Below are 18,295 nucleotides of genomic sequence, written 5' to 3'. Positions count from 1 at the left end.
GTCCCCAGGATTAGCACACTTTGGGCATAACTAAAGAGTTACAGCTCGATCTTACATGAATACACAAGAGGCTGCCTTATACTGAGTCAGACTTTTGGTCTCTCAAGGTCAGTGTTGTCCACTCTGACTGGCAACCGCTCTCCTCAGAGTTTCAGGTACAGGACTTCCATGCTACATATTGCCTGATTTTTTTAAAACTGGAGACTGAATCTGAGACCTTCTGCATGCAAAGCAGGTCATCTACAATCAGTCACAGTCCAACCCTTTCTTATGGCTGTTTCCCCCCAAACTGTTCAGTTGTGCTGACTCGCAGATAGAAGAGCCTAGGATAACACTCTTAAATTTGCTTAACTATAATTACTGCTCCTTCAGGCAACTCTGGGAATTATAGGTCCAAGGATACTACCGACAATTCTCAGGTTTCTGGCCTCCTGCACAGCACAATTTCCTAGGACTCTTTCAAAGAAGTGGGATAGGGCACATATACCCTTTGTTTTCAATTATAAGGTTAGGACTGCAGAAATTTTAGTCACAGGGAAGAATGTATTTACCTCTTTTATTAACGTACTAAAGTCGTATACAGCTGGTAGCAATGTCACCAAATCCATAAATAAGTAGTTTAGAATATCAGTATGCACTGCTGGAATACAGATTTCCAGAGTACAAAGTTATGAATGCAGCATTTGTAATTCTCAGATGTTAAGTGACTTCTTCATGCATCTGATGAAGTCAGCTCTGAGAGCCAAGCTACAAGTGACGAATTACACTTGCTGGCAAGTGAACAGACTCACGTGTATTCCTCCCTGTTCAGGGAAGTGTAATTCGTCACTTGTAGCTTGGCTCTGAGTCACAAAGCTTATTCTGTAATATATTTTATTAGTCTCTAAGGTGCCAATGAACCTCTTTAAGTATGCCTGTTCAATGTCACCCTGTCTGAGTTCACATAAAACCACATGAACAAATGATGTACACAGGATGAAGCTGCCTTATACTGAGTGAGACCATTGGCCCACCTAGCCCAATACTGTCTGCTCTGAATGGAAGCCATTTTCTAGGGTCCAGAGAAAGGCCTTTCTCAGCACTCAAGATCCTTTAGACTTGTTCTGGGTTGATGATTTATCCTACTATCAACAGCATTGATAATTATTAATAAAAGTCTCCATTTTGTTTTTCATATACAAATAAACAGTTTTTCAACATAAGATATAATCAGGTAGTTAACTCTGAAATCAATGGCTCTTTAAAAAGTACTTAACTTCTTGCTGGATCTTGCCTGGTATATATAGGTTAGGACTGGGATTCCATCAGAATTGACTTGGGCAAGCCCTGTTGTATGCATATCAGGTTACAGGGACAGAAATAAACTGGCATCAGAATCTGTATTTGCCCTACAAGCATTCATGAAACATTGAGAGTGCTTAATATAACTCTGCCTCAAGGACGTCTTCGTAGAATGCAGCTCTGCTCTGGATTGTCACAATAACGCCACAGGGGTTTGCCCTTTAATTTCTCTGCTGGATTCCAGCTGTTCGATTTACATCTAAGGGCCAAATGATCCAGAAGTTTTTTTGTGATCAGAAATCCAGACATGGAATTTGCCTTTTAAAAGTAGCAGGGTGGAGGAGGGTGGAGATAAAGTGCTGGTAAGGGGAGGAGTTAACTCTTCCCTCATGTATAGTTCCTGCAATTGAAAATTCCTCATCCCAAGGTGCTTAAGGTACAGAAATAAAACAGGCACTGTATCTTTGTGCCTGTCCTTTCCCCCATACTGGGGCTTAAAGTAGGTGCGGGGGGGGGGGGGAGGGGGGAGGAGCATTTTGAATTAGAGGACCTTGGCTTGGGGAAAAGAATTAACTCCCTCATTGCTGTAGTTAGGGTTGGTGACCTCTAGGTGGCACCTGGAATTACAACTGATCTCCAGAGACTACGTGCATCAGTTCCCTTGAAAAAAATGGCAGGTAGAGTCTATGGCATTACACCTCTGCTGAAACCTTAACCTTCTCAAACCCTGCCCTCCCAGGATTTGCCCTCTGAATCTGCAGGAATTTCCCAACCTGGATTTGGCAACCCTAACTGGTCAAAATCCAGATCATGGCCTTCTGCACAGCTGCTTTTTGAGAGCCAAATCACACATCTGCTGTTCCCATCACAGAACTTCTGCATCACAGGTAGTTTTGGTCCTGTGATTCAGGCTGAAAGCTTGTGTGTTTTACCTAAAATATATTGGTTGGGAATTGGTTGGAATGCCTTCTTGGTCTCAAGTGGTTGCCAAACCCATGCTTGCTAGTAATTCTCTGCTTGCCAGACCTTTGAAAGAACATATAAATCCCTAGCACTCAGTGTTCTGAAGCCTACAAAGAAGGATGGCACAACAAATGCCAGATTGCACAATGATTTTTACAATCAAATCTGCAGATTACCTTTTGCAACTCTTGGGAAAGTGAAGTTACTCTTCTGGACTTATTGCCACTAAAGTGTGATGGCACCAGTGGGAGACAGCAGAGGGTGGGTGGACATGTAAATTGCTGTTGCCTTGATGCAATGATGTCACTTCTGGGTTCAAGCCAGAAGTGACATTGCACAGTTGGAGCAATGTCAAACCCCCCCCCCCCATCACCCCAATCTGCTCCAGCCTTTCTGCAGCAGGTTATATCGTACATCTTATTTTTATTTGTTTATTTCGAACATTTTGATGCCACCTTCTCACCTAACAGGATCCTCAAGGCAGCAAACAAAACTATTAAACACAATTTTAAAAATACATATTATGAAAGCAACTATAAACAGCAATTAAACAAAACACATAAACAATTAAAATGCATAAACAGGAAGAGAGGGTCAGCAAGGGAACACCAAACGAAACAGATAAGTTAGTTAAGTACTCTGTGCTGACATCGGACACTGTCTTAAACAATGTATTTGAAGCTGCTGAAAGAAAACCGAGGCATTTTGTACCCTTGGGTGAACGATACCTATGGCTGGATGCCACTGCAGGCCAGCACTGGCATTGCTTATGCAGAGATCACTGTTGGCTGCCAAACCTAGTTGGGCAGATCAGGAAGGAGAGAGGCAGACGGTTCACACATGATCAGTTCCACTAAGATTCAGGTGATTTATGTTCAGTCTCCAGCACATTATTCTGGTTTCCCCTTTATCTTTCCCTATTTTTCTTATTCATCTTCCTTAGCCAATCTCAGCTCCTGAGTTAAACACCATCTAGCTACTTGATCAATGGTACACAAGAACCTTATTTTCCAGTCCACTGTACACATGATATGTGTGCAAGAGAATCCTATAAAGGCAATGTAGATGCAAGTCAATTTAAGCAACTGCTTTTAGAACTTTTTTTTTTTGCCTTCTAGGATTCATGCCTTCACGGCAAATGAGCTGTGTGAATTTGCTCTACAGTGATTGGCTCCTGCTGCCCTCAACATGAGCTGTACTTCCTACTGGCAAGAAGTTTGGGAAGGGTTCTTAACCATGCAGACAGAGGCCATGTGTATACACTAGACCATTCGTGACAAATATGGTGGGGACGGAGACTAGGGCAACCATAACAGGTGTTGTTGCCAGAGATGATGCAAGGTTCAAACGCCATAAACTCTTTCAGTTATCTCCAGAGGCTACTCATGAGAACTATGGACAGAGTAATTAATTTATGAACTACTGGATAGGAGCTGGAATGAATCTTCCATCCCTGTATGTTAGTCCGTGTTTGTCTATGGAAAAGATGTTGCATTGTCAAGTGAGACTTAGACAACAAAGCTGGGCCTCAGTTCTGTTCCAGTCTGGCACTAGAACCAGAGGGACAGAATAACTTTGGCCCTGGATCTACAGGTTGAGCTTTGTGCAAAAAGCCCACATACAGTTCTAAGATGGAACCAGATGGAATAAAAAAGATTTTTTAAAAACCTCCAAGGGACACGAGGATGGGCTCCCTTATGCAGGCTATAGCCAGCCTTCCTCATGAGGCCCATGAGGTAAGCAACCTTGCTGAAGCCGAACAGGTCTGGGCCTGTGTGGTATTCTTGGATATAACAACAGAGCTGGAAACACCGCCTGCTGGGAGATTCATTTAATTATCTAGAATATTTCTATAACAGCTTGCCAACTCTGGCTTGCGAAATTTCTGGATAAGGTGCATAAAGGTTGCCAGGCTGAGAGTGGCAATTGGTGGAAACTTTGAGAGCAGGGACATGGGTGTGTGTGTGCAATGTCCTGTGCCCCATGACATCACTTCCAGGGAAAACCAGGAAATGGCTTCACAGCACACAGGATGCTGACATTTTCCCCCTCCCACTGCCACGTGGAGTGGTGGTGGGCAACAAGGACAGCCAACAGGAGATCTGCCACCATAGTAGGATGCCTCACAGCCCTAGTAGCACACCCACTAGTACCAATCAGGTTATGGCCTTGCCCCTGAATCTGACATTAATGGGAACATCCTAAGCAGAGAGTCATTGACTTCAACGGACTTAAAAGGTGTAGCTCTGTTTTATGATGCTTCCGCAAACTGTTAGTCGGAGTCCTGCCTGAATATTCATTTCTTTGGCTAGCCTGGCAGGTATGCATTTTTACTAGCTAGAATTTGCAATTAATAACACATGAGCTCTGCAATGCCTGTTTTGTATGCATGGCAAATAGGAGTGGGGCAGGCTAGTCAATAGGGCTTTAAACTATTGATTTGCTGTAGATGAAGTCACAGCCTTGTATGCCCTGAAGCATTCAGGAAAGGTTTTAAAAGTGGTGCTCTTGAGAGGAGCCTCCACTAGAGATCCAAGGCAGGAAATGAAGAATAAAATATAATTCATACCTTAAGGGGTGAGGTGAATGGCAGGTACATTTTAACATGCATTTTGCAGCCTGTGTCAAGATTTTGCAATAGAAGAAGCCACAGCGTAAGGGAGAAATGGTGCCTTCCTTAGAGCAGGGATGAGCTGGTTGCAGTCTTGCACAGTCTACTTTACTTCTTTTAAATATTAAAATCCCTATTAAAATCCCACCAATGTCTTTTTAATTTACAAAGCAAGAGTGAATACCTAGGACATTCTAACAGGAGATAACTAATCTGTATTATTCTGAACATCCATTTCTGCTAAAGTATATAAAGAAGAACCTCTCAGGAGGAGATGAAGTTCAATGTTATGATGAAGAGAGCTGTGGTTCTTGAAAGCTTATACTACAATAAAGTTGGTTAGTCTTAAAGGTGCTACTGGACTCTGTACAGAATATTGTAAGCACAAATGCAGGTCCCTGTGCCAAGAACTTTACAGTTAGAAATGCACCTAGACTTGACAAGGGGGATCCAAATATATACCCATGGCTATTGTTTGCATGTAAAACACATGGTGGGTGGGGAAATTTTGGAAACAAAGCTGGAGTGGATGGACAAGATGAGCTATACCATGCGCTTCCCCCTTCTTACCTTTCTGTGTCCTGTTAATTAAAGGTTTTTGTTCCAGCTCAGCTCTAATATCAGAAGTGAGCTGAATTGAAAGAAGAGCACTGAAGAGAACAGAGCTCAGCTGTGATGTTTAGCTCTCTCTGCTATTCTGGTGGCTGTAACCTTTTCCTGCCCCAAAACTGCAGCCTCAGCAAATGATGTGATCATTTTCCATTTTTTAAAAAAGCAAATCGGCCCATTGACCTTCTCCGCTACAGAAGAGGCTAGATTGGAAAATAGTTGTGTCCTTCCGGTCTTAGTCATCTAATAAGTTCACCATGGAGGAGCAGAGAGAGCTAGGGGGTTCTGGTAGGGACCTTAATCACATTGGTCGTGCTGGGAAATAAAGGGCAACCGACAGTCTGATTTATAAGGCAGCCCTTGATTTTGCTGAGCTAATGATGCTGTGATAATTACAAATTATTGCTTTGGGGAGGTGCAAAGTCAGGGCAGCAGAAGGATGAACACCAGTCATTACTGGCTGAATTCATTCACGGTTTTGCCTGCAGACAAGCTCCCTGTTGTTATGCATCCACTCGCTAGTCTTTTCTCTGGGTAGAGATGTACGTGTTTTTCTGATAGATTACTACCATTGTGCTGTATGTGGGGCTGTCCTGGAGGATAATCTGGAAATTTCACTAAGTGTGAAATGCAGTTGCCCGTCTCTTGGGGTAGAACACAAAAGAGATAAAGCGGGGGCGGGGGGACCCAACCCAACCTGAAAATCAAGTCAGGAACCAAAAGGTTGAGCAACAAAAAAATATAGATACAACTATCGGCCAAGCTACAAGTGACGAATGACACTTGAATGGCAAGTGAACAGACTCACATGTATTCCTCCCTGTTCACTTGCACTCCACTTGATCAAGTGTAGTGCAAGTGGAGCGCAAGTGAACAGGGAGAAATACATGTGACAGTGCACAAAATCTTAGGATTAAAGATGACATATATACAGGGCTTTTTTTCAGATGGAACGCAGTGGAACAGAGTTCCAGAACATCTTGAAAATGGATACATGGCTGGTTGCCTCACCCCCTGATCTCCAGACAGAGGGCAGTTTAGATTGCCATCCATGCCGCTGGAGTCATCATTGGCCCTGGGAGCATGCGCACATTTTGCGTGCACACATGTGGTACCAGCGGAACCACCTCCCACCAAGAATTGCCCCCTGTGCCGGCAACCCACTGAGTTCCACCACCTCTTTTCCCAGAAAAAAAGCCCTGTATATATAGAATACCATTAAAAATTCAAGAGCCCCGTGGCGCAGAGTGGTAAGCTACAGTACTGCAGCCCAAGCTCTGCTCATGACCTGAGTTCGATCCTGGCGGAAGCTGGGTTCAGGTAGCTGGCTCAAGGTTGACTCAGGCTTCCATCCTTCTGAGGTCGGTAAAATGAGTACCCAGTTTCCTGGGGATAAAGTGTAGATGACTGGGAAAGGCAATGGCAAACCACCTCATAACAAAAAGTCTGCCAAGAAAACATCGTGATGCAACGTCCCCCTATGGGTCAGTAGTGACTTGGTGCCTGCACAGGGGACTACCTTTACCTTACCATTAAAAATTCAGATCATAGTATAAAGCAACAAGATGAAGTTGCACATCTAATAACAGAGAATTACAATAATGGTTACACATGTATATCAACCAAAAGACCCAACACATTTCAGCCCTGAGGGTCTTCTTCAGTGGAAAGAGTTACATTAACGCACACATAAAACAATAACTATGTCAGTGTAAAAAAAGTTTTTCTTTTTCAGGCCAAGCAGGTTGAATGTGGGTTACTTAAAAAGAGAGACTCCAAATAATGGTTATAAGTCAATTCTGTATAGACCGAGAGTCCTCACTCATCAAAGATAATAACAAAGGACTACCTTTCTGACCTGGACCGTAGTTCAATTCCCAGTGTGTGTTCATGTGCAAACCAGAGACTGACATTATCTTTGATGGGAGTGATGTCATTGCACAGTGAGTGCCAGGTTCCCCCGCCTGTAGGGTAAGGGGACCTGGCAACCCTAGTCCCTGAACATGTGACCCTTTTACATGCAAAGCCCTCTCTTGAAGGCTCAGCAAACGCCTTGATTTATGGAGCAACTCTTAAGCTCGTTGTGAGGCTACTTCTTTCTTGGTGTGTTTTATTCAAGTAAGTATGGCAGTTTCCTAGAAAACAATTTTTAGACTATGTGTCAACGAAAAGTCTACTGAGAGACAGAGATGAAATACCAGAAAAACCTGCTACGATCCATTCTCTTTCCATTTTTACAGGACATTTAGTTAATGCCAGCACGGACCTTCTGAAGTTAGACCATGAAGAGGAGCCACAGTTAACAGAGCCATATCTTTCCAAACAGAAGAAACTCATGGTGAGACATTTGAAGCAGCAACAGGGATATTGCTAAGTCAGGAGAGGGCACATCAATGTACTTATCCAGGGCTTTTTTTCTGGGAAAAGAGGTGGTGGAACTCGGTGGGTTGCCCTTGGAGAAAATAATCACATGGCTGGTGGCCCTGCCCCCTGATCTCCAGACAGAGGGGAGTGTAGATGGCCCTCTGCGCCACTCAGCAGCGCGGAGGGCCATCTAAGCTCCCCTCTGTCTGGAGATCAGGGGGCGGGGCCACCAGCCATGTGACCATTTTCAAGAGGTTCCAGAACTCTGTTCCACCACGTTCCTGCTGAAAAAAAGCCCTGTACTTATCACAAAAGTGGTCTTTTATCCAGGGCCCAATGCGACAGAGGATTGAGGGGTATAGGGTTACCAGCTTTGGTTTGGGAAATTCCTGGTGATTTTGGGGTAGAGCCTGGAGATGTTTGGGATGGACCTCAATGCAGTTTAATGATATAGAATCCTCCTTCCAAAACAGCCATTTTCTTCAAAGGCTCTGTAGTCTGGAGATGAGTTCCTAAATTCCTAAATCTGGAATCAATGTTCTTTGCATCTCCTTCAAAGTAGAATATCTGTTTTGTTTGTCAAAATAAATCATTATTTTCACCTAGCTTTGAATATCTTACCTAGAGCCTCCTGAGCTCCTTTGAACTGAAGGATAACAAAATAATACAGAGATCCTGATGGAGTTTTAGTTTCATCTTTAAAAAACTCATTTTAACAGTGTACACATTGATTTGTAAAGAGATTATTTGCAGGAATGTACTCTCTTCGTGCGTTATTTAGCTTGGTATGAAGATTTCATTATTTTTATTTAGGCCAAAATCCTGGAACATGACAATGTGAACTACTTGAAGAAAATCCTGGGTGAGCTGGGAATGGTGCTAGATCAGATTGAGGCTGAGCTGGAGAAGAGGAAAATTGAATATCAAGGTAGGTATCATGTTCTATCTGGTACAGGAATGATAACCAATGCAATCCTAAACAGAGCTATACCCTTCTGTTGAAGTATATTGGCTTTAAAAAGTGTAGCTCCACTTAGAACTTCATTGAAGGTCTGCCAAGACATATGTTGAGAAGATAGTTTTGAACAGAGACAGTTCCACAGTCTTAAAAGATAGGCACCTTCCAACCACTGTTCTTTCATTTAGGTTATCCATTGGCAGTCTGGGTTGTGTGTCTTTCTCTTACAGGCAATGTTTGCCCTATGAAGTGGTCCCAGATATCAAGACAAGATTCTCTTGCTATCCTGTTTCTCTGCTGGTCCTTTTGCTCACCCTCCCCTCCTGCCCCGTGCTAATTTAGAGCTTTGTATAGCTTATGCTGACTGTTTATTCTTCTGTATTTGGATATCCAGCAATAATGGCCTTCGGTGATTGTTAGCAGAGTTAATTTGGGGCTGATCCGTTTGATTTGTCAGTCATGTACAATGTGTGCTCTTGATCACTGGATAGTCAAAACTGGAGTGCAGCAGGGTGGGGGAGAGGTACGGAGACTCACAGAGGAAGGAACCAGTAGCTACATTTCAAGTGCAGGAAATGTATAGACATGCCACACATGAGGCTGCCTTGAATCAGAATACTGGTCCATTAAGGTCAGAATTTTCTGCTCAGACTAGCAGTGGCTCTCCAGGATCATAGGTAGAACCCTTTCACATCACCTACGGCCAGGTCCTTTTAACTGGAGATGCCGAGGATTGAGCCTGGGACCTTCTGCATGCCAATTAGATTTGCTATCATGAGCCTTGCCCCACCTGGTAATACTTTCAGATGAGGAGCTGGCAGCAATACTGGCAAACAGCATAACGATGCTCCACCAACGTCACCCATTCGGAATTGATTTTCTAAAGCATTCACTGAAGACATTGTATCCAGACTTCTTGTTTGGTGGACCCCATGACATCATCACTATTAATTATTTCTATTCTAATAAAATGTCATATTCTCAAGCAAAGCATCCTAGTGCCAAAAATGCAGGCAAAATGTCACTCTAATCTTAGAGGGAGAACAGGTACAGACAGAATATTAATACTGGCATTAACACTAAATGAATGGAGAAAGACCTCCTTGTACCCCTTCATCCCAGTGGCTGCCTCCATCAGTTCAATTAGCTCAGTCTCTTGTGGCAGCAGGTAAATATTGCTTACATACCCACCCATATAGGGAGCAGTGTTCTATGGCCACCAGGCTTAGCTGGTGATTAGAATGACTGAAGAGCACCTTCAGATGTTGTACAAATCCATACAGTCAGGCAAATTTGCAGTTGCTTCCAGGTTTGATTGGCAGTGCTAGATTTTAATAACATCTAAAGCAATCTTCCAGCACAGCCTTTCCGTTCTATGCCATCAGCTAGATCTAAATGTAACTGCACTTTAAGCTGGCTTTGATGGATTGTAATGTCTAGGCTACCCTGAATGTGCATCTTGTGAATACCCAAGAATCCTCTGGATGCAGTCTCAGCTTTCCTTGACAGTTTTCATGGGAAGACAGCTCAGCTGTTCTCACCTGGCCAGGCTTGCACACAAACGAAAAGACATCTAAAAAGAGACACCAAAGATTCTGAGACATTCCTGTAATTCTCGGTTTCTGCTGGATGATGGTGGGCCTTTCACACTGCCACCCTCCAGTTGGTCCTGACCTTTGCTCACCCTGCCTAGATAATAATTTGGTTTCTCTGTTTGGCTGAGCTTAGTAAATTGCAGGGGGAGGGAAGATTAGAACACGAGACTGGTGAGCCCACTGTTTATGACTGCTTGCTTCTACATGGAGGCTTTGTTCTAGTTTGGTGTCCAAACTGGAGCAGGGTTTTTTTTTAAGCATCAACACAATGTTGCCCCCAAGTGTCCACTTTCCATATTTTCCCCTGCTTTGTTGCTATTTTCTCCAAACCTGGATTAGTACAATCTTTCTGGAAAGATCATAGGCAAATAGGTGGGGCCAGGCATTCTCCAGGACCATAGAGATCAGTTCCCCTGAAGGAAAGGGCAGATTCAAAGGACAAATTCTATGCCGTCACATTTCCACTGAGATCCTTCCTTTCCCTGAACTCTGCCCTCTCTAGGCACTGCCCCCCCCAAATCCCCAGGAATTTCCCAAGCCAGAGTTGGCTACCCTATAGTCAAACCATGTATGTATGTTGTGCAGCTGGGAAGGAGCGTGTTTTTACAGGTCCTGTCCTCTGCAGTACAGTTTTCCTTCCTCAGCCCCTCCACTGCCACAGGTGCCATTTCTCCCTGCAGTCAGAAGACATATTTTTAAATTGGCAATTAACATGTTGCTATAGCGTTTCATCATTATAGCGATCTCTCTGCTATTCCCTCTGAATTCCTAGCTTCCATTCAAAAAGGCAAGAGGCTTCCTTTGGGGGAGGGGCAGTAAAACTAGTGATTAGATCGCAGGAATAGATCCAGAGGAGTTAGCCGTGTTTGTCTGTAGTAGCAAAATCAAAAAGAGTCCAGTAGCACCTTTAAGACTAACCAATTTTATTGTAGCATAAGCTTTCGAGAATCACAGTTCTCATCGTCAGATGCATGGAGGGCCAAAAGAAACTGGTCAGATATAGAGGAGGAGAGGGGAGGGCGGAGTAGATGCAAACAGCTCCTTCTGATATGGAGATGCAAACAGCTCCTTCTGATATGGAGATCAGTTTGCTTCTGTAAAGGTTCAGAGGAGTTAGCCGTGTTAGTCTGTAGTAGCAAAATCAAAATTGCAGGAATGTTATAATGCTATAGTGATATGTTAATTAGCTCAAAAAGCTCTCTGGCTGTGGAGGGTAATGGTAGCTGGGGGTGGGGATGAACCAATGAAAGTCCAAGGAAAACAGCCACGGGGCGGCTTAGTTGCCGCTGCAAATGTCTCTGCATTCACATTGGCAATGTAGGCAGCACAGAGGATGGCTGCTGTGTGGATGGAGTCTCTCTGTCTCTAGTCCCTTTCACTCCCAGTCATTATTAGAATTGTTCACAAAGGTGGTCATAAAAGAGAGGAATGAGGGGGATAAAGGAGGCTGGACTTTTCCATACTGTGTTCAAAACAGGCACACTAATCTGCCCTTTTTAAATTTGATTAGCTTTTCAGCATCCAAACAATTGCCTGAGCCAGTCAGGTAACTTAACCTGGTTGTGCATTGGATTGCTGCTGTTGCTTGCTTGCTCATGTGTTTACAGATACTGCCTGTGCATGCGTATGGATTTGGGGACGATGCATTTGAATCGCCTGCAAACGTTACACTCTAACTAGTACCTCAACCCTTTTCTGACTGTTGTCATGTCTGAATGCAGCCTAAGGGTGCACGTATGTGTTAGGTCACTTGCAAATCCCTCCATGCCTCTTAAATGTATGAAATCCTGGCAGATGGCAAATCAAGGTTTTGAAAGTGGTTATTTAGAACAATATGTGGGTGCTCTAAGTGAATTAATGTTCAAGACAGATTCCCTGCTGAGGCAGCATAAAAATGTTCTAAATAAACGAAATAAATGTTAGTGTGATCGCATACTTTAGCTATATCAATAACAGTAGCTAGGAGACTGGAAGGGAAGCAGTAAGTGCCTGATTAAAGCTACTTGTTCAAGGTGGAAGGTAGAAAACTGGGTTAGGCTCAGGGAGACCCAGGTTCGAATTCTCATTGAGCCATGAACTCGCTTGGTGGGCCAGTCACTTTCTTTCAGCCTAAACCCTTTCACAAGATTGCTGTGGGGGTGATGTGGAGAAAGATGGCCACCATGTATGCCGCCCAGATAGGGCTGGCCCGCCCATTGAGGCTGGCCTGGCAGCCGCCTCAGGCATTAAGGTGCCGGAGGGGGCACTGGCCCGGGGGCAGGGGCGTGCGCCACGGAGCTCAATTTCCCTGTGCTGCTGTGCCCGGCCAGGAGCGTGTGCTGGCGGCGGCAGCACAGGGCCACTGAGCGGGCAGCCTCTCAGCCCTCCCACCCAGTTGCTCTGTGCTGCCGCCGCCGCCGCCACCGCCAGCACACAGCTGCGGGCCAGATGCAGCAGGCGGCCAGGGCAGCACACAGAGCATCTGAGCCGGAGGGTTGGGAGGATGCATGCTGCCCCAGCCGCCTGTCGCACCTGGCCCGCAGCTGCTGCGCGTGGCCAGGAGTGCGTGCTGGCAGCAGCAGCATGGGGCAGCTGAGCGGGCAACGTCCTGTTCAGTTGCTCTGCACTGCCAGGTGCAGCTGGTGGCCAGGGTGGTTGGCTGCGCCTGGCCCACAGAGCAGCAGAATGGGAAGGCTAGAAGGCCCCCCGTGTGCACACCCAGCCCTGCGTGATGATGTCACATGCAGTGACATTATCACGCAGTCCGGCGTGCACATGTGCACGTGCAGCAGCACCCCTTAAGCTGCCTCAGGTGCCAGCAACGCTGGAGCTGGCCCTGCATCCAGAGCAACTGGAGGACGAGATGGGATGAAAATCTAATAAATACTTCCTGTTAAAAAGGGTTTGGAGTTATGGTTGCTGTTGGGCACAATGGTAACTCTGTCCCCTGTGCCCATTTTGCTAGACCATGTGGATTAGCAATCGGCAAAAACACTGTCTTTCACCCCATATAGGCTTATGGGTGACCGATGTACTAATTCAAAGTGTTAATGATGTGTGCAAGAGCCCATATCATTAGGCAAATAATGCTATTGCTATTGATTGGAGTAAAGGTGGAAAGGCCAGGGCTTTATTGCCATGTGCTAAAGAGGGCAGCTAGCAAGTCCCACCATGTTCATATTCCTGTTCATTTTCCCCATTTCCTCTATAAACTTCTCTTGTTTGTAGAGAGGCGGGAGGAGGGGCATATTCTTTAATTCATTTATACCACACTTTTCTCCCCAAAGTGGCTTGCTGCATTCTCAGCTCCTCCATTTTATTCTCACAACAACTCTATGAAGTAGATTAGGCAGAGTGTGTGTGAATGGCTCAAGCTTCCAAGGCAGAGTGGGGATTCAGACCTGGGTCTCCCAGATCCTAGTCCAACTCTATACCACGTGGGTCTTCAGAAACTGCCCTGGTGGCTAATGCTTCACAAAACACATTAGCAATGGACTTCACTGGTGGCTGGCCAGAGCATGGCTATCCTTCCATTTGTGTTGCAGGAGGTTCACTGACTGTGCCCTTTATGCTTAGACGTTTGTATCTACATTGTCATGTGGATATGTTAACAGCCAATGCATGTTAATGTAATGGGCTGGATCCAGGCTGCTTCTTTGCTCAATCTCACTCAATTTGCCTCCTACCTATAGTCTCCATCCTACAAGACTTTTATGCATATGGGTCCCATGAATCCCCAGAGGAGTTAGCTGTGTTAGTCCTTAGTAGCAAAATAGTAAAGAGTCCAGTAGCACCTTTAAGACTAACCTTTATTGTAGCATAAGCTTTTGAGAACCATAGCTCTCTTCATCAGATGAAGAAAACTGTGACTCTCAAAAGCTTATGCTACAATAAAGTTGGTTAGTCTTTAAGGTGCTACTAGACTCTTTACTATGAATCCCCAGCACATCCTTTTTAGTGGTCAAAGCCCCCCCTCCCCCCCCCCCCGCCTCCCTTCATCCATAAGCAGAAAACCTGGTTGGATCTATCACAATGTAATACCCAAGCGGAAATGTTCACACAGACAGCATTTCTCCTGAGTCATTAATCCCTGGAATGGAATATGCACAAGTGATGTTTGGTCATTGGAAAAAAAGCCTTTAAAAGATGCTTCAGCTGGTAGGATAATTAGGGAATGATGGCTGCTTTGGCATGAGAGAGAATATTTTGGAAGACAATTGGCGATAGTTAGGCTTAGATAGTGGGGATTTGGGTGCTCAGGCCCAGGAGTGAAGCTGGCAAATGAGGGTGTTGGAGAAGAGATTTTTGCAAGCCTGGTGTGATAAGTGGGAATATGGGGTTTGGATGATGAGTGGTATGGTTGAAATTATTGGTCTGATTTCTGTGCCTTTGCTCCATCAGCATCAATGGCTTCTTGGGGTTGAGGGAGTGGGAAAATCTGATTGTGGCTGCCGGATATCTGTTCAGCAGACAGTTGGGCCCTTCAGCCCATCTGAGTTTTATGCTTCCACATTATAGCCTCCCTACCTCAGAAGGAGTGCGGGCCATCTAGCTGTATGTGGCAAAGGGATGTGAGATGGCTTAACTGATTCATGCCCACAAGGTGTCTGTCATGTCCCCAGTCCATGGCCATTGTATGCCAGGGTCTGCTTACGATGAAGCCCCCTACCTTGGCCTCAGACTGAGAGGGGTGGGGTTGAGCATTACACTATTCCATGTTCCCTCCCCTAGCTCTACTCCTTGCTGTACGGGGAGCCAGAGCTGGTGCATCTTCCTCCCTCAGTTCACTTAAAGGACCTAGCCATGTTTGGGAGGGCCTTCTTCTACTCAGATGCCCCATGGGGGGTGTGGCTAGACCCACAAGAGTCTATTAACGGGGTGTCTTGTTCCCCTTTCCTGCTACAAGGGTGGAGCCACCAAGCAGCTCATTGACAGGTGGCCAGCTGTTACAGGATGCCGATCAGATTGTCAACAAGCAGATCTTTAAAGCGTGCATCCACAGCCCCACTGGGCCTGGTGGGTGCTGAGTTCAGCATTACAAAGTGCCTAAAAGGAAGGGGGAGCTGCTGACAACAGTGTCATTTAGAACTCCTATGACATAAATGAACCCCACTGTTATTTAATTTAGCTAAAATTACCCATGGAATTCAGTAATGCTCATACTTTTAGGATGTCATGTAGGGCTTTTAGTGTTGAAAGTGTTTCATGTGCTGTATCACACTCATCTTTATAACAACCCTGTACATTAGGCCCATATTATGGGAGGGAGGGGGTCTGAGGCTGATAGTGGCTTGCCTAAGGCCATCTCTTGAGATGAGATTTGAAGCATCGCAACTAATTCTCTATGCCATTATACGGTCTGTGCGCCTAAGTGTGTTTGCCATCAAGTTGCAATCGACTTATGGCAAACCCAGCAAGGGGATTTCAAGAAATGAGAAGCAGAGGTGGGTTGCCACTGCCTTTCTCTGCAGTCTCTCCTTGGTGGTCTCCCATCCTAGTACCAACTCTGCTTAACTTCTGAGATCTGATGAGATTGGGCTATATCATGCCACCTTCCCTCCCCCATTATAGTGTACCGACTCAGAACCCAACTTTCTCCTTGTGCAATCAACTGTTTGAGCTGCAGCCAACAAGGTAAATTGTGGCATCAAAGAACCTCCAGTGCCTGTGACATCAAAGTAGCTGAGCCAATTGAAACCAGGCCCAACCGCTTTAGGGAAGCATCCATCCTCTGATGTCATAGAGGGCTGCTCCTAGCCCTCACAGAAGCCCTTGGCAATACTAATAGAGACCTGTCAAAGGACCAGGAAAGGAAAGGCCAATAGAAAGGACAGAGAAAAAAGAAGGAGAAAGCAAATGCCAGGGTGTGCAAGCGCATCAGGACAGAAGCCCATTTCATGAGAGATCAAGAAAGGAATTCCAAAGCAAGACTGGGAAAGGGGTCTGGAAATGCCTGGAATAACCTCTCCCAATTCTCCTTCAGAAGAGAATATATAAATTTGTATTATCTAGAGGGTGAGATAACTAAGCCCACACTGCAGGGAACCTTAGAGACATCTCATCCCAGCAAAGACATCAGAGTATTAAAGGTTAGCCTTTCCTATGCATTAACGTTTTTAATAATGGCACCTGTCTATGCATTTGAGGGCTGGCCTTTATCAGGCCTTTGTATATGGCTTTGAAAGTCATCAGGGTTTCTACACCTCAAGCCACTTCCTTCTTCTTCATTGCAATGTGCTTCAAAATTCCTTAGCGAGTTACTGCAAAAGTACCAAGGTGATAGACTTCACAGGGAGGGAGGAAACCTGCAATTCGGAGAAAAAAGAGTCATGGTCTGAAAACTATTTTTGTTTGTCTTGTTATATGTTGAAAAATTGCATGTGCAAGAGCATGAACAACTTGCTTGGAAATCTGCATTAACTTATCACTGCACATGATGATCTTTGGGTTTATATATTATAATTTCCAACTCTCTCTGTAATATAGATAGAGCTGTAGTTCTGGTGAAGCACACAGTGTTTCTCAACTGCTACTTAAAAAAAATCTAGGTGTTAGGGTTGCAAAAATCCGCTTAATGTCGGGTGATGAAATCTCAGAAGACAAAGGGAGTTTCTAGTCCATGTAAGTCGCAGCAGATTTCTAGTGAAAGGATTGGAGCATCAGTGCGCTGAATAGCTATTGCCAATAAGAGAAGCAGAATAAATTATGCAAAATAGCAGCAATGGCAGAATTAATCATGCAAAGAAAGAAAGGGCACAAGTTTGTTTACTTTGCAATATTAATTCTGACATCTACATCACTGATTAGTATGGATAGTGCCTTTTTCTTTTCTTTTTTAAAAAGAGGAGCCATTATGTTCTCCCTTTTTAGCCCAACCCCCAAATGCCCAAGAAGTTCTGGTACTCCATAAAGAGTTGCTGGTAGTCTATACCAGTGTGTACCTCCTAAAAAAAAAGCCCTGAGTATGAACAAAAGTCACCTTCAATGCACAGTGAAAAAACACAGCTTTCAAGACCAGCATGGTAGCTCTCTTTAACTATTTGTAGTTGTCTCCCATCCTCCCAGATGTCTGGGAAGTTTGTACAGTGGTTGATTTTACAGTCTGTTGAAAAGGTTAAACATTGGCAGTAGCTTTATTAAATTCTGCCAAGACCAACAGGGAAAAGGTGCTTTAACAGAGAAGAGAGGCCCTGTCAGGTCTTTTGCTTCTCTTCATATCACATAAGAACATTTTCACATCGAGCACTATGAAATAAATACCTTTGACTAAATTAATAAATTGTTTTAATTGTGGATTAAAATTTGCCCTCCCCGTTAATCTGAGATTTAAAGGATAACCAGTGGCTTCCTTCTCCCTGTTCCAGATGTGATGTGGAAAATACAAAAATTTGGCAGTGGAGGTTTATCAAAATGCATCTCTCTCCATAGCTGGCAGCCTCAGTTACTACCATAGGCCAATTGCTAGAAGATCACTTAATCACCTCCAATGTAGACCAGTGATTAAGTTTGCTGGGCGAAATATTGTTCTCAAGTCTCCAAATGAGATCGCTGTGTCTTTTCACGCTGTTTCTCTTATGGCTTTATTCTCCAGGACAGAAATGTGAACTCTGGCTTTGTGGGTGTGTTTTCACCTTGGCCGACATCTTGCTGGGAGCCACCCTGCACCGCCTCAAGTTTCTAGGACTCTCTAAGAAATACTGGGAAGATGGCAGCAGGCCCAACCTACAGAACTTCTTTGAAAGGATACAAAAACGCTTTGCCTTCAGGAAAGTTTTGGGAGACATACACACCACCCTCCTCTCGGCTGTGGTACCCAACGCCTTCAGGCTGGTCAAACGGAAACCTCCGTCCTTTTTTGGAGCCTCTTTCCTCATGGGATCTCTAGGGGGGATGGGGTATTTTGCTTATTGGTATCTAAAGAAAAAATACATCTAA

At 44.6% G+C, this 18,295-nt stretch overlaps 1 protein-coding gene across 4 annotated transcripts in view; it reads left to right on the top strand.

Moving 5' to 3' along the window:
- Window positions 1-18,295, top strand: part of GDAP1L1 (ganglioside induced differentiation associated protein 1 like 1) — a 58,722-nt gene extending 40,427 nt beyond the window's left edge. For 3 of the 4 annotated variants that reach the window (XM_054981029.1, XM_054981025.1, XM_054981026.1), the window contains 3 exons: window positions 7,705-7,802; window positions 8,642-8,756; window positions 17,952-18,295. In XM_054981029.1, the coding sequence (XP_054837004.1) occupies window positions 7,705-7,802; window positions 8,642-8,756; window positions 17,952-18,295 (557 nt within the window). The remainder of the gene's footprint in view (window positions 1-7,704; window positions 7,803-8,641; window positions 8,757-17,951) is intronic. The other variant, XM_054981030.1, reaches the window with a different exon arrangement.

The sequence above is a fragment of the Eublepharis macularius genome, chromosome 5 (genome assembly GCF_028583425.1).
Source record: "Eublepharis macularius isolate TG4126 chromosome 5, MPM_Emac_v1.0, whole genome shotgun sequence".
Taxonomy (NCBI): Eukaryota; Metazoa; Chordata; class Lepidosauria; order Squamata; family Eublepharidae; genus Eublepharis; species Eublepharis macularius.
Note: the sequence above shows the minus strand (reverse complement) of the source record. Positions and strands in the feature narration are given on the sequence as shown.